Source organism: Oculina patagonica, chromosome 11, assembly GCF_052425735.1.
Source record: "Oculina patagonica isolate OP01 chromosome 11, crgOcupat, whole genome shotgun sequence".
Classification (NCBI taxonomy): Eukaryota; Metazoa; Cnidaria; class Anthozoa; order Scleractinia; family Oculinidae; genus Oculina; species Oculina patagonica.
In genome coordinates, this window is record NC_135768.1 from 5,800,671 (window position 1) to 5,817,068 (window position 16,398).

Sequence of the window (16,398 nt, forward strand, 5' to 3'; positions counted from 1 at the left end):
AAAAAAATAAAATAAAGTTGTAACAGAAAGCGTGAAATTGCGTTACACAGCATGACACAGAGCGTGACAGTCACGCGTGACGTTGCGTGACAGGTCAAACGAAAGGGCAAAACCCTGGTCGGGGGGTGCTCGTTGGCTGTTTCTTGCCTAGCCCCGGCTAGGACTTTATTCGGCCCCTGACAAGGGGGCTGTCGTTTCCCATTTTACCTCTGGGAGCGAGGTTTGAAATCCCGAGGGATTTCTGAGCACCCCCACGTTATCAGTAGGGCCGAGGCGGGCTCACCCGAGGGGCATCTCCCACTGAAAGGAGTTCCCCTATACCCCGTAACCCACCGTGGCACAAGCCCTCAAACAGGATTCAAATGGACGGCCAATCCATTACCTCCCTAAGGCTTCACCAGTCAGTGAGATAACTATTCTACGGCACGATCGCCTATATATGTTGATCCAATTTGCCCCGCTTTCACTTGTGGTACCCTTTTCTCTGTCATTCACCTAAATTTTGTCATCATTAATTAGACACTTGGTAAAGATTGGTAAATTGGCTAAAATGTTGGTGCTTTTCCACGCGATTTGCTTTATTTTAACCGAACTTTCTACACCCGTTTGGCAGAATGTGGTCAGCCAGATAACACAACAAGTCGTGGAAGCAATGCTTGAAGCAGAAAAAAAATAAAACAGGCCCGATTGAGTCCGATGTTTCGGGAAAGTTCTTTCGATCGATCGATAAACTTCTGTGATCAAATCCTGTTATTTCTCGATTTCTTCTCTTCGCTTCACTTCGCCAGCTTCTGTGGGGACACAAAAACTTACAGCGCGTTAACTGAGAGTATTAGTTTCGTAATATATGTTTTGTTTCGTTTTTCATCGGCCCAAACACTAAATCCTGATGCGACCGCCATGTTTTCTTTCTGCTCGTCCAAGGGCCTGAGAACTAGAAATATGGTTTCCAGACTCTCTCTGAAAATGTCACGCAACTCACGTAAGTCGCTCGCGATTTTGCGTACCGCTCGCGATTTTTGCGTGCCTCAAGAAATTTTTGCACAAAAAATGATGAGTGAGAAAGTCACACACATATAAGGGGTGAGGGTACACACATATATGACCAGGGTTTTGGTCGCAAATAGCGAAAAAGGAGCGAGGCGAGCCGGTGAGCCGAGCGGGTTTTTCGCTATTTGCGCCAAAACCCTGGTCATATATGTGTGTGATTGAAACATTTTTTCTCTGTAGATTGGCATGTTTGCAAGACATGTGAAATTGCCAAGGACCTCTTCTCAAGCAGATGTAAGAATAATTGTTTTTTTTCCTAACTTTTCAGTGACTCTCATAATTCAAAATTGACTGAGTTGCTCTTTACTTATTGCTGGTCATATATCTCTGATTTTGTGAAGTGTGAAGGGACCAGGATGCTCTTCCTGGATGGTATTCTAGTCCATCATGTGCAGTTTATGAGGGTCCCCAACTGGGTTTTCAGACCCGCCCTCCCGGCCAAAATTTTCCCCCAATCCCATAATCACAAACTCAAGTTTTTTATTAGCTTATCCCCATCCCGACCATTAATTGTTTCTTTATCCCTTGCCTCAATGATAAAAAGCCTTTCAGTGGGTGTATATTCCCTCCCAGCACTGGTCTTGAAGTCTTTGGTCACCGACAATAAGCTAATTTCTTTCTTTTTGTTTAACTGGCATGTGGAAAACATGGGCAACTTGTCATAATGAATGCTTTGTGCGGTTTTTTGGGACATTCACGGAGATTACAGCTTTATTTTTTTATACAGACTTTCCTGTGTTTATTTTTAGTGACATTTCCCAAAACCTGCCTTATAAAATCGCCTATTCATTTGTCTTGTCATAATTGCAATCCCGAATCTCGCTTCAAATAAGCCAAATCCTGGATCCTGAAAAACCTATTGGGGACCCTCGTTTACCCTCTGCCAAGCATAATTTTGTTAGACTTCACCAAATCCAATAGCAGTAACTAATACTTCTGTGTTTCTCTTATGCCACAGGTTTTAAAAGCTGTGGATGAATTGAACAAAGATTCAACAATTCATGGCATAATTGTGCAACTCCCCCCTGATTCTGAGGAGCCAATTGACCCTGCAATTTGCACAAATGCTGTGGCTCCAGAAAAGGATGTTGATGGGTAAAATAGCATTATCTATTCACAGTGTGTAGATATCTGAGGTTTCCTTTAGTTTATAATAAAGTAATTTATTAAGTACATTTGGATCATTAAGAGGCCAACCTCATTGAATTGATTTTCTATTTTTGTATGTGAAAACTTGTGCTGTGATATTGTTGTTTCTGAAAAACAATAAGCACTTTGCAGGCTTTTCGAAAAAGCATGTCACAAAACCCTTCGCAAACCCTCTGCAAACCAGGTTTGTGGGGGGTTAAAACCAGGTTTGGCCCAAATTGAAATCTTCGATAAAACCTGCTTTTGCCTATGGAAGGTCACAATTGTTTTTATGACTTTAAGAGTACTAGTCTCAGTTCTGATCTGTTCAGTGTACATTTTTCTTTATATATATTTTATTTACTTATTTTAATTTTCAGACTACATGATGTAAATGCAGGAAAACTCTCCAGGGGAGAATTGAATGATTGTATTGTGCCCTGCACACCCAGAGGCTGTTTGGAGTTGATCAAGAAATCAGGTATGTTTTTCTCTACTTATTGCTGCTGTTTTCCTTTTCTATACGGTATTTTTTGTCTCCCCAATTAAATACGGGAAATCAAATACCAAAAAGAAGTAGAACTTTTTTGTAAAGGTTAAGTCTGCATACAAGCCAAGTGGCCCATCAGGCTGGAGTTTATCCCGGTTTTCAGTAGTTTGAAGTGACTAGGAGTATTACATGTATTTTTTGCCGCTGGATGGGATGCTAGTCCATCACACCCAGCATTAAATTTGTTGGTACCAATTATTATCACCTGGGTAGAGAGGAGCACTGTGAGATTTAAGAACAAGACACAATGACCTCAGCCAGGGCTCAAACCTGGACCACACGATCAAGAGTCCAGTGCACCAACCATAAGGCCACTGCACTTCTTACAAGTAGAAGTTTAACTGCATTCTAATTCAAACTTGTCAAACAGGCACAGAGATTATGGGAAAAGAGGCTATAGTTCTGGGAAGAAGTAAGATAGTGGTGAGTGAATCTGTTTGGTTTCATCATTAATTTTTGGTCTAAATAATTATAATTTCAAAATGGTTTGATAAAATTTGTACAAAATGTATTTTTCTTTCTTCTAAATTTATTGCCATAATCCAGGGCTGCAAATACACATGTAATTTTTTTCACTTGAAAGGACATATGTCCTACTAAGACACCATCTTGGTTGGACATCACAAAATTGTGGTCAGACATCACCAAAAACAAATTAAAGGTTGAATTTTATTCATTGTTGCCTTAAAATGATTTACGATCAAAAAACTATCCAGACATCATGTCCAACCACACTTGAGTTGAGATTTCGTCGGACATGAGCAAATTTTGGTCGGCCAATGTCTGATGACAAATAAAACTAGCTTTCATTTTGACCTTAAATTCATTTTAAACTTTAATTATGAAATTTTAATATTCTCAAATCTGAGCAGTGAAATCCAGGGAAATCAGGATAGGTCATTGCAGTATTTTGAGCGATCAAATCCAAGGGAAATAAATTTTGGTTTGCATTATTGCAGTGCAGAATTTAACCCATATGATGAAGTTCTTTCCACTGCTTTTAAATGTGTTCCTCTTCTGCATGGTAGCCATAAGTTTATTTACTTGATTTACACCCTCTTTAATTAGCCTGGCTTTGATAGGCAGCACAAGTGCACTGTTTTATATTTTTTTCTACCCCATCTCCCTTACCAATAATGGTAGTAAAATTGAGCTCAAATGTTACCTACGGTAGTTGTCTTAATTTAATACTGTAAAACAGGAGAATCCAGATTTCTTAAATCTCCAGGGAAAACAAAAATTGCTTTGAGAATTTGGGAGGTTCATGAAATCAGGCGTAATATTACAGAGAATGACTTTCCAAGTGGAATGAAAGTTGGTTAGAGAAATCAGAAGTTTTGAGAAGTTGAAGATTAGAGAAATCGAGATTCTACTTTACCAGATTTTGCAATGGACTTGTTTTGTCACTTTTGTCATGTTTGATAATTGTTTGTAAATGTACAATCCTGCAGGGTTCTCCCATGGCAGACCTTCTAAAATGGCATCATGCTACAGTGACGACATGTCACTCAAAGACCAAAGACTTGCCAGGCGTGGTAGGTAGACAACTATGAAGCCAGAAAAAAATTCTTGACAAGCTGCAGCATACATGGAGTGATAAATCTTTGTGATTCCAAAGTTTGATCAGATTTTGTTCGCTTTATTTACAGAGCGTTTCACAAAACTTTTGACAAACGGTTTGCGAAGTTTGTTTGAAACTTCCGAAGTTCGCTGCGAACTTGGGAATTTCATTTTGAAGTTGTCAATCAAAACACGAACTTCGGAACAAAGTTGCGAATTTCACGTGCAACCAAGTTTGCAAGATTGGAAGTTCTAGTTGCTTTCAAGTTTCTTGAGTGCCATTATTCCACGTCTTCTGTCTATTTTTGATTGAAATGCCACAATAGAAAGGAAATTAATTGTCAAAGACTGAAGTCAAAAACGAACGAAACTTCTTGGCTGTAAAAACACGTAAACAACTTACCTGGCGTATTTCGACCTTCGACTGCAGTTCTCCGCTGGTTTTAGTTTCACAAATATTTCTTTGCTCTGCACTCTTACCTCGAATTGGGAGCGGTGATTCTTCCTTCAGCAAATCAACTTGATACATCAGCGAGTGTTTTGCATCGAAAGGTAAGCTTAGTTCCTTTGAAAACACCATATCGATTTGATCGAAAGTGAGAAGTTTTAACTGAAGTCTACTTGTAAATAATTCCGTTCGCTGAGAGTAATTCAAAAATTAGCTGCTATGTTTTTTCGTCCATTTTGTCCCTGAACACAGCAATGCAATTCGGCAAGTCCGCCATTTCAATCGAAAATAGACGGAAGACGTGAAGCTGTCTCGTTGAAAGCAATTCGAACTTCACAACTTGCAAACTTGGTTGCACGTGAAATTCGCAACTTCGTTTCGAAGTTCGCAATTTGATTGACAACTACATAATTAGTTCGTAAATTTCAAATGCACTAGTAGTAAAGAGGGAGTCTTCCGAATAACACCTCCTAATTTTCCCATTTATTTACTAATAAAACTAAAAAATAAACCTTTTTCTTCTCGGCTCGCGAGGCCGACTAGCTCGCTTGGCCGGCTTGCTCGCTCGGCGCGCTCGCCTCGCGAAACGCGGAATGTCAATTGAACATTTGTCATTACCATGTACAAGTCTTTCAGCGAAATGTCTTTGAGCGAGCCCCAGTCGGCAAAACCAAAACAGTTCGTCGAGTCGGTTGAGCAAAGAATTGGGCGAATGCCTCAGTCCACAATTCGTGAAGTTGTCCGTAATATACTGGATGAGCCGATCCCTCTTGAAGTGCAAGAGCGTTTGCTTAAACCGTTGCTTTCACCAAACAACTGTTCTTTGATTTGTTTATGTGGATGTTATTGTCTTCCAAATCGCACGGAAGCGTTGCAAAACTCTGACAAGGATGTGAAAAAGAAATATCTTTCGATTGACGGAAAGACATTTAAAAAATCAGCAAGCGTCTGGTCCTTAAAAGATTATAAATGCGAAGCTTGCGAGAAAACGTTTACACAATGCCACTCGCTTCGAACACATGAAAGGTATTATTGTAAGAAAAGAGAAACACAAAAAACACCAAAAGAAAAATGCCTTAAATGCGGTAAAATGCTTCATATATCGACCGTTTTCAGACACAAAAAAAATGGTTGTCCAAAAGAGAAGGCATCAAACCGGCTGCTTCGCGAAGCGAAACATGAATAATTAGCCGTAATGTATGGTTACCCCGCAAGCAGAAACCGGAAAACCCCCTGACGTGTATATATTGTCATACTTGGACAAGCAGGAAAACTTTTAAACCTGCATTAGGAAATTTTTTTTTTGGCGTATGCCTTTAACGACTTAAAATGCTATTCTCCTTTCAAGCAGTAGTAAAAGTTTGGATAAAATAAAGCAAATCGCCTGTGTTTTGCGAATTATTTATTCAACAACAATATAACTCACATGCAAATATTGAGCTGAGAACTTTCTAGCACATAAAAGAACAATATAAGATCACGGTAAGTTTATTTACCAAGCGTCATTACTATTTTTAGTTAATAGGTTATTTCCCGATGTAATGACGTCTTTTGTGACCAATCACAGTTAAAATTATAACTTTATATTATTCACATAAGCTTTTTTGTATTACACAATCAAGCATGGCCGAAGTATAAAGACGTTTATCAAACCTTCATTGAAAAAGAAGCAAAGACACAGCTTACGGACATGAATCATTTGGAAACGACAAACGAGGGTCCGATTATAATATTTAACATCAGCTATTCGTGCCTTCGCTTCACGAAACCGAAGCAATTACGGACAACAATCAGATGCTTGGTCGCGTGAAGTTTTATTGCAAGGTTAAGTATATCAGAAGCTTGAAGACGTTTATCAAACCTTTTTCGATCAAAATTAAGAAGATTTAACTCAGTTTATCGAAATGATTCATTTGTAGATGTCTAACGATGGGATGATACAACTTTAGCGTTTTGCTAAACTTGACAAAAATCGGCCAAGTTACAAGCCTAATTGGAATGCAAATGGGTTACGCGTAACCCGAATTGACCAAAACTTGTCAAGTCATCAAAGGACAGACGCCGCGCTGCCATAAGATGTCCGCCGTTGTCAACGAACAATTTACCTTAGATACCGTGGCCATAGATGTCCGCCGTTGTCAAGGAACAATTTACCTTGGATACCGTGGCCATAGATGTCCGCCGTTGTCAAGATTTTGGAACAATTTACCTTGGATACCGTGGCCATGAATGTCCGCCGTTGTCAAGGAACAATTTACCTTGGATACCGTGGCCATGAATGTCCGCCGTTGTCAAGGAACAATTTACCTTGGATACCGTGGCCATGAATGTCCGCCGTTGTCAACGAACAATTTACCTTAGTTACCGTGGCCATAGATGTCCGCCGTTGTCAACGAACAATTTACCTTGGATACCGTGGCCATAGATGTCCGCCGTTGTCAACGAACATTTAACTTAGCAACTGAATAAAATTATTTTTTACTTTACACACTTGTAATGTTTATTGATTGCTTATATTAATAGATACAATATTGTTTCACGGCTCCCAAGAAAAAAAAAATAAATAAAAGTGAAATAACCCCCTGCTTCACACCTATTTTTTGGTCAAAACAAATAAATACGTGCGACCCATCTTTTGCTGGCGGTCGCTAAATTATTTTGTCGCAGTCAGAGCGTGACGTGCAGGTCGAGGGGGCTTGGGTCTTTTGGAAAATAAGGATCGTGGATCGTGGATCGTGGAAAAAGGAACGACAGCCTCAAATGTTGTTCAGACAATCAACAACCTCTTTAGTGATGACTCGAATATTTTTTTGACACTCGGGCGTGAAATATTCAAACACAAAGTAAACGACAAGATGAGCGCAGACAATCATTCTTTTATAAAATGAAAAAATGTTTTATTGGACTGAAATTTTATTTCGAAATGTCGGTGGCGCTTTCGAGAAGTTTTTCCAATCTTTTGCGTTCTTCTCTCTTGATTTCTTCCCGAATTTTTCCGATGTCTGGCTGGAGTGAATTTGTTTGTTTTTTTGCAAAGTTTGAGCGTAAAGTATCTTTAAGTTGACGATATTTCTGCATTTCTCGTAAGATCAGTTGAAACTCTTTGTCAGAAACAAGATTATCATTCAGAGCTTGTGAGACAGAGCTGTTTATCGAGTCATGTTTTGCAACAGCCAGAGCGAGGATTCTTGAGTGCTTATTAACTTTACGTTCAAGCTTTTTGTTGATAACTGACAGGCCAGTGGAAGCTGCGCCAGATATACCTGCTACTGCTGCAACAGGCACGCCGATAACAATTCCAACACCAGTAAGTGAAGTCGCAACAGCTCCAGAAGACAGAGCTGCCGCCACGGCGCCAAGACAGACCACGGAACAGTGAATAACTTTTCGGACTTTTTTATATTTTTTCAACACAAGCCTGTAATGCTCAGCTTCATCGGATATTTCTTTTTCAATTTTACTTATTTCAGTCAGCCGGAAATTCTCGGCATTTGTTGGGAGGCTTGGATAAAGCTGTGTTTCTGCCTCGCCATAATCAGGAGCGGTTGGGATCACATTCGCTGAAGACATGATCGTATACATAAAATTTTATTTTTGTATTTAATTTAATTTAATTCCAGCTCATATGTAAGATTTGAGCCGTTAAAATCGAATGGGTTTCCACTTTCATCTCTAATCGAAAGAGTCAGAGATGATACATTTTCTTCAGCAGAAACGTCGCGCAAGACGTTAAGATGCTTATTTTGGTAATGAATTTTTTCATACGGTTTCCCTCGTATGTCAAAACAAGCTAAAAGGCTTGAAGGCTTACCATTTAGCAAGCTTTGTTGCTTGTCAATAAGGTCACAGTTGATGAAGTAATTTTTAGGATTTGAAACATTATTTACCACAATTTGATTAAGAAAATCAGTATCACTAAGAACCCACAGATTTAAGAACTTAATAAGACTTTCATTCAGTCTAAAAGTTTTAATTTTGGCCTCGTTTGCTTTTATTATTAAGGAACGACCCGTAATGCCTTTTTTTACAGAAAACATATTTTTCTCTGGAAATCCTTTTTCAAAAATATCCCCAATGTCGTCGAGTGAGTAGTTTCCTTGCCGTATAAAACGCATTTCCTCCTTTTCCTCGTTCCCTTTTTTGTAAGAAACTATTCCATCCTCTTCCAAACTATTCCAGCTGTTGTAAAGAGAACAACTTAGCAGCCGGATATAGCTCGGTTTAGGAATAGGCTGGTCAAAATAAACAGTGTTCGGATTTTCTGTTGTGGTGACAGTGAGCACAACCATCTTTATAATTATCTTTTGAAAAATAAATCTTTAATATAAAAATGGCCCCGCCTATTCCGAGAGCTGATGACATTTCTCAATCAATTTTTCTTGATTCCAAAGAAAGAGATTTTATGAAGTGGATGAAAACCCCAGAAGCAACTAAAATTTCTGAAGCGGCAAAAGACAAGGCATGGAAACCTTTTCTTGCAAAATATCCAAACGCTGACCGAACAAAATTTGTTGCACAGGTTGAGTTCGCGTACAACCACACAGCAACGGCAGACATTTATTACAAGGCAGAGCAAGGCCATTTGATAAATGTTTTTGGCTCTGACAGCAAATATTGGAGCCCAGAGATGAAAAAAGCACTGGGGGTGAATCAAATTTCAGGCGGTTTTCCACAACAGCTGTCACCAAGCGGCGCAAAAGGCGCATCTTTACCAATTCCCGCGGTTGGATTTCACGAAGCCGCACCGAGTTTGAAAAAAATATTTAACAGCAAAATAAACATCTACGTAACACCAGATCAATATTTCACAACGAAATTAAGAGAGATTTTTCAAAAAACAAAACTGAAGCATACATCAGGAAAAGAGTCAAAAAGGTGGCTTGCTAGCCCAAATATTGGCTACTGGCCTCAACAACTTAACTTTGCTGTCTGGTGCGCGACAACAGGCAGTGGGATAAGTCGTGAAATTTTTGATGAAGAACACTCAGCTCTCAGTTTGCCACCTGTTGTGCGTAATTTTTACCTTTTTCACGTTTATTTTACAATAAGGCGAATATTGTTTCAGATGGGCGGAATTCAGAGCGTAAGCGCCTTGCCAGGCGACCCAACGTTTAGCCAGTTCGACAACAAGTACGACGTGGCTTCGTATAAAAGAATATGCGCTGAGTTCGGTGTCGACCCGTCAAGCGATTTTCGTTTCACAAGAGGCGCCAATCATGGGCTTGGTGATGTTTATATCTGGTTTACTAACATTGGACCAAAAAATTCTGGAGCAAAATACCCCGATTACGATAAATTTTCGGACGAAGGGGGAGCTGCAAGCAAGGGTAACTTAATTCAATATATCGAGCCAGACGACGCTGCATATGCACAGGCAGACTGGTTTTGTCCTAACGCCGCAGAAGGGCTGACTCAGGCAGGTTTGTCGAGAGTAAACCAGTCGATAGAGGCTTTTGTCTACTGTATTCTGGGTTCGCAGGTCAACGTTCGAAGTAGCATACTTGGCACAGGCGGCCGCGCAAAGGAGGCTCAAAGTGAGTTCCTCGTGTTGGTTGAAGACGCTATAAGGCAACCAGATCTGGCAAAGTCAGTTCAAAGATACCAACTTTCTATCGATGAAGCGAAGGTTCGGCTTAACCTTGCTGTCTGCCCTGGTGCCTGGCTGATGCCGGGTAGTATGGTGATAAACACAGAAAGCGTTGTCGGCTACAACAATCAGCTGAAGCAGGCTGTAGCAGGAATGAAAATAGGATTGAATAATGATGTTAATAAATCAACAAAAAAAGCAGCTCTTAAACTGATGGCCGGAGGACCATCAAAGGTAAACCCACCAAACAGCCACCCTTCAAATCCTATACACAAGGAGTCACAAAGGGACACAAAAAAAACTACGGCACCAGTGAGCACAGAAGGTGCTAAAGCTGAAAGCGCGCAAAGCGCTAAAGCGACGAAGGTCGAAGTCAATGATACACACGAAATAAACAAAGCAACTGTCGCTGTTGGTGCGGTTGGAGCTGCAGCTTTGCTCTACGCCCTTATGCGTTAACGTCTCTTCTTGATGTATCTTTCAACAAGAAAAGCAACCGCAGCAAGTATAAGCAGCCAGGTGTGCTCTGCAAGAAAGCTAATTACTTGACCAGCGGTTTTGAAAAGAAAGCTCACAATCGAGCCAATGAGACCGGGCAGAGCTGATGCTACCTTTGAGCCAACATCACTTAAGCCTTTCCCCAACGCTTTGCCGGTAGCCTTCAAAGAGTTTGTAATGGCCCCAATAACAGCACCAATCGTGACACCAGCAGCAAGAAAGATCGCTGTTACTGTCACGCCATTTTTTTTGAAGATTTCTTTGATCCTCTCACGAAGTGGAAGCGCTCTTTCTCTTTCTGCAATCTGTGTTTGCAAACGTGCGAGCTCCTCGGTTCTTTCAGCAACTCTTTCTTCAGCAGCTTGTTTGTCAGTGGGGGAGGTATTTTCATCCTGTATTACTGCTTGATCTTCATCGTTTTGTCGCTTCAGCTCGGCTTCTTGCTCTTTTAGATCATCCAACGCTCTTGTGTCGTTGAGCCTTTCTTGCAAAGTGTTTCTTTCTCTCTCTTTGGCAGCGAGGCTTGCCCTGAGTTGGTCGACCCGTGTTTGTTCTTTTGTCTTCTGCTTCGATTGTTTTTCAATGGCTACCACCTCTTTTTTCGCGTTGTCAAGATCCTTTTGATAATTTTTTTTCAGTTGCTGCAGTCTCCGTAGTTCTGAATCACTTTCAAGATTCGAACCGTGTTCTTGAGTAAGTGCTTCAATCTGAGCTTGAGTTCGCTCGATTTTGTTTCTCAGATCTTGCACTTCTAGGGCGGCTTTTTCTTTTTCCGATGCGAGTTTTTGGGCCTCTTGAAGTTGTTTTTCAGCTTCTCTTAATCTTTGGCGTTATTTTCTTTCATCTCTTATGCTCTCATTGTCTTGAGCAATAAGATCTTCAGCTGACGGCCCAAGTTCATCTTTGAAGCTGTCTAAAAAGCTTTTCATGAAGCCTGACTCATTTTCTTTTAGAATCTTGTACTCGCCTTTTTTTGTTCCTACAGCAACAATTTTACCCTCATTTTTCCCTTTGCCTCTTCTGATTTTTATTTTTTCAAAGTTTGCTTTGGGAAATTTGCCTTTTATCATGTCTACTGCTTTTTTTAGTTTTTGTCGCAAATTACTTTCATTTTGAAGATCACTTATTGAAGGGGTTCTTTCAAGCAAAGGTGTTTCGTCGTAGGATGTTTCTGGCAGCCCGCTCTGTTCGTGCTGCATTGTTTGCATTTCATGTTGTTCACCCCCATGGTAGGGTGTGGATACCATCCCGGGCTGAAATGGTCGGGTTGTGTCGACCTCTTGTTCCTCTTCATCATCGTTATCACTGTTGTGGTCAAGATCTCGGTCCAAATCAGGGTCCTCGTATCCAAAATCACCACCACCTGTTGCCATCACGTAATTTTATATATATTTTCAAATTAAACTTTTCAATTTAACAATAAAACCAATCGAGAGATGGCTGCTGTTCAAGAAAACCTTCGACCGGGACGCGTAGAGAAAACCCTCGGCGCACTGAAAGCCGAGCGAGCTGTAAAACGAATCACTTTTGACCGCACTGAAGCCAATCCAGAGGAAACTCTGTATGTTTCGGTGCCAAAGCTGAACGAAAACGAGGTCATTGTGCCTGGCTCGCTGGCGCTGCGCTTCAACATCGACTTGAGCGGAGGCCATGCCAACAACTTTCTGGTTGACAACGTCAGCCGAGCTCTTGTCGACAAGTTTGTTGTAAAGTATGAAGGCACCGTCGTGCAGGACACGGTGGGCTATGACATCTACAAAATATTTGAGGATTTTTTCCTTTCGCAGGAGGAGCGCGACGACAGGGTGCCAGAGGGCATTCAGAGCGAGGACCTCAACAAAATTCGCTCAAATGCTGGCGATAAGAAAACTTCAGGAGTCGACGCAGAAAAAAAGCTGAATGAGCTATATGGAAATAAATACCGCATCCGTCTGGATCACCAGATTTTAACTGACCACGGAGCATTTTATCCACAGGCACTATACAACGATCTTGTGTTCGAACTGAAGCTCGCGGCAGCCGAACATGTTGTAAGAGGCTCAGATGCAACAAAACTGAAATACAAGCTGACAAACATCCAGCTGGAGTACGAAATGATAAGAAGCAAGGAAATTGCAGATGAGGCGTTCAGCGCTTACTCGGGCGGCAAAGAGTTCGCTTACGACCACATCCAGCGGGCCGAAGTTGTTACTTTTGCAAAAGGATCCGACACACGTCTGAATCTTAAGGTCAACCCTCAGAGGAGGTCCCTAAAAGGTATCTTGCTACTTTTTATAGAGCAATATGCCAAAGGTGCAAGGATCTCGGAAAAGTACATTAACCCAGACCTTACAAAAGTAAGCGTCACTGTCAACGGCTCGCCAAACATGCTGTACAACAACGGCATCGAAGGAATGGACATATGGGAAGAAGTTAAAAGATTCTACATGAAAGAAAAAAATAAAACGCAGCACATGACCCTGCAAAAGTTTTACACAGAAGACAAGTTTGGCCTTCTGATTGATCTGCGTTCCATGGCTGACCACTCGATGCACGGAAGCGGCAAGCGCCTTGTGAACACAAAGGACGGTGTCCAGCTTGAGCTAGAGAGGAAAACAAGCGGCTCAGGTAATTTGAACTGCCACATTTACGTAATCAGCGACGCCCAAATGAATATAATTGGCAGGCAGTTAGAATCTGTGCTTTTATAATATAAGAACGAAGTTCTGAAATGGATCCTGCCAATATACCCTTTAACGCCCTCATTGTTGGACCAACAAACTCAGGAAAAACAAGGTACGTGGTCAATCAGCTTTGTGGCCCTTTCCGAGGCAAGTTTGACTACATCGTGCTCATATGCCCGACTTTCGCGCACAACAAGACTTATTATCGCTTTGCTGAGGAAGATCCGCGCTTTTATGTTTTCATTTGCGAGCAGCACGAGGTTGAATCTTGGTTAAAGCTTTCAAGATTTCTTTTTGAGGGTGCGAACACGCTTATCATCCTCGACGACTGCGCTGCTTCTAAAGATGTGAAAGGGCGAACGGGGGAGTTGGTGAATCTTGCTTTCTCTGCTCGCCACGCAGGTTTGAGCGTATGGGTGCTGACTCAAAAAATGACAAGCATAACAGCCTCATTCCGCGAAAATGTTGCGGCAATCGTTTTCTTTTACACCCCCTCTGCCAAGACCACGAAGGCAATCTTTGAGGATTACTCTGGCGAACTTTCCCATGAAGATTACAAAGAAGTCATTTCAAAGCTAAAAAAAAATAAGTTTTCGCATCTTGTTATTTCTCATCGCCACCCTTACGGCACAGAATTTTTTTATTGAACATATTTTTTTGAGTAATAAATGGCTGACCCGTTCGCAACTTCCACCGATATCACTGCAAGTGAACGAATTATGTTGGAAACGTCCGTAATGGAATTGCTTGAACCTGAACCAGTGTCGCTAAGCGACTCGTCAGAGATGCAAGCAGCGGGACCTGACATTCCAGCTTTACGTGAACAGCTTGCAAGACTTGTTTCAACAGGCAAGTCTAAAGAAGCAATCGGTGTGCAGCTAACTCACGATCAGGTAAAGCGCTTGACCGACAAAGACGTCGAAAAGTACTTCAAGAGGTACGAAGCGTATGTTGGGGCCAAGACCACAGAAAATCTTATCGACAGCGCGCTCACTCTTTTTACGAAAGCCGCAAGTCTGTTCGTGCCCTTAAAAAATATTGAAGCTTTGCAAAAAGAGCTAAAAAATGACTACATCATCAACAACGAGCTTTCCAATCTTGTCGGCGGTTTGTCTTTCAAATACGGCAAGTTTCTTGCTCCAGCTTCTGTTGCTTTGATAACAGCAAAGCACATTGATTACAGCACAGCACCACAAGCGACTCTAGAAAGCGAGCATAAAGATCTTCCTGAGTAAATTACTAAGCAATGCTAAGAAAATGCTAAGTAATTACTGAACAATGCTCATTAAATGCTGACCAAAAAAGTTTGCTAAGCATTTTTCATTTAAATATTATTATTTTTTCTAATAAATGGCGGACCCTGAAACACAAATACCGAGCGAACCTGCAGTTGTTCAAGAAAACGTTCCACAAGTCACTTCAACAACTCCTGCAACAAAACCTGCCAAAAATCCAAAGCGAGTGGCTGCTGGCAAGCTTGCAGCTGAAAAAACAAAACAGGCTCGTGAAGCACAGAAAAAAGCTGCTGTCGAGGCCGCTGCCATAATTGCAAAAGAAAAGGAAAAGAAATCTGCGTCTGCTAAGCGAAATGTAACTCCACCCGTAACGGAACCAGCTCCGACCGAGTCTCCGCCGGAATCCAGCGGTCTAAGCACAAATCAATGGATCTCTTTGCTGGGTATTGGCGTTGCAATTATTACAACTTATGTCAAACGCGAAGACATCAAAGCCTTTTTCAAGAGCAAAACCCACCCAGCCAAAGGGCCACGGCACCAGAACCCGAGCCAGCTCAAGAGGAAACTCCTGCAGAGCGGCTAGCGAATCAGCGCATCATCGAAAATTCCGCAACCAAAAAGAGGAATTCGTCCGATGGATTAATAAACTTTCAATTAAATATTTTTTCATCATTATTATAATAAAATGTGGAAAGTCCCTGACATCCAACAGTTTATGTTAACCGTTGCTGCAGTTTCAACTATAGGGGTTGGCTTGGTTTGGATAAATTTCACGGAAAAGTGCGTCAAAACAATCGTTTGGATGTTTTGACAGAAAAACCCAGATATTTTCGTGAAAGGTGCCCGCGAAAGCGCTCAAGAAGAAGCCAAAGAATCTATAATGAAGGGTAAACGAGGTATGAAAGAAAAAAAAGGGGGCCGGGGGGGGAACAATGAATTTTCAATTAAATGTTTTTTTTTATTTTATACTGAACTAAGTTCTACCGTCATGTCCGACAACAAACTCGTGAAAACACTCATGGATGCAGCCACCATTACAGGTCTAGCCGCCGGAATCGGCTGGGCTGCCAAAAAAGTTGTGAAAGAAAACTTCACATCCGACCCAAGCAGCAGTTTTATGAACTATGTAAAGTTCACAGCCGTCATGACAGGCAGTCTTGCACTAAAACAATATCTCGAGGACCAGAAAATCCTCCCCACCAATTAAAAAAAATTCGCATAATATAAGAACAAAGACACACAATGGCAAGCATCGCGATTATGGCTGGCGGAGCTATCTTGAACGCTGCTGCTTTCATTGGCGGCAACTACCTTGCTCGAGCTTTGGGTGGTGGAGATGACGCAGCTTTGAAAGAAAAAGAAAGACACGACAAAGCTCTCGAGGCTTACCAGGCAGCTTACGCGAAATACTCTCGCGACCGCACCAAGCTCCTCGACTGGATACAAACCAACGCGGAAATAAAAGAGCAGGCCAAACAGAACTTCACGAACACTGACTACGCTTTCAAACTCTACAACCAGGCACATCCTGACAAACAAATTATTTCACCGAAAGAGCCCAAGTTTTCTGATTTTTATCAGCCAAGCGAGCAGCAGAAACAAGGTGAACTTATGTTCGTTGGTGCTGGCGCGCTTGCACTTGGGTACGCTGCCTTTCGGTTTCTTTAAACTTTTCTTTT

The 16,398-nt window shown here is 41.4% G+C and overlaps 2 protein-coding genes and 1 pseudogene across 2 annotated transcripts in view; 2 read left to right on the forward strand and 1 right to left on the reverse strand.

Annotated features, from left to right (window-relative positions):
* The window catches only part of LOC144630973 (C-1-tetrahydrofolate synthase, cytoplasmic-like), a 47,668-nt gene that overhangs the window by 5,717 nt on the left and 25,553 nt on the right, over nt 1-16,398 (forward strand). The window contains exons 4-8 of the mRNA XM_078489325.1: nt 1,231-1,284; nt 2,009-2,145; nt 2,559-2,659; nt 3,099-3,151; nt 4,180-4,263. Of these exons, the coding sequence (XP_078345451.1) occupies nt 1,231-1,284; nt 2,009-2,145; nt 2,559-2,659; nt 3,099-3,151; nt 4,180-4,263 (429 nt within the window). The remainder of the gene's footprint in view (nt 1-1,230; nt 1,285-2,008; nt 2,146-2,558; nt 2,660-3,098; nt 3,152-4,179; nt 4,264-16,398) is intronic.
* On the reverse strand, nt 10,779-11,750 carry LOC144630667 (uncharacterized; annotated as a pseudogene).
* Nucleotides 12,258-13,511, forward strand: LOC144630779 (uncharacterized). The gene has a single exon (XM_078489145.1). It carries the CDS (start codon nt 12,258-12,260, stop codon nt 13,509-13,511), a length of 1,254 nt encoding a protein of 417 aa, XP_078345271.1.

Excerpts from the sequence above, each read along its gene's own strand:
- LOC144630779 (XM_078489145.1), top strand. The coding sequence starts at position 12,258 with ATGGCTGCTGTTCAAGAAAACCTTCGACCGGGACGCGTAGAGAAAACC.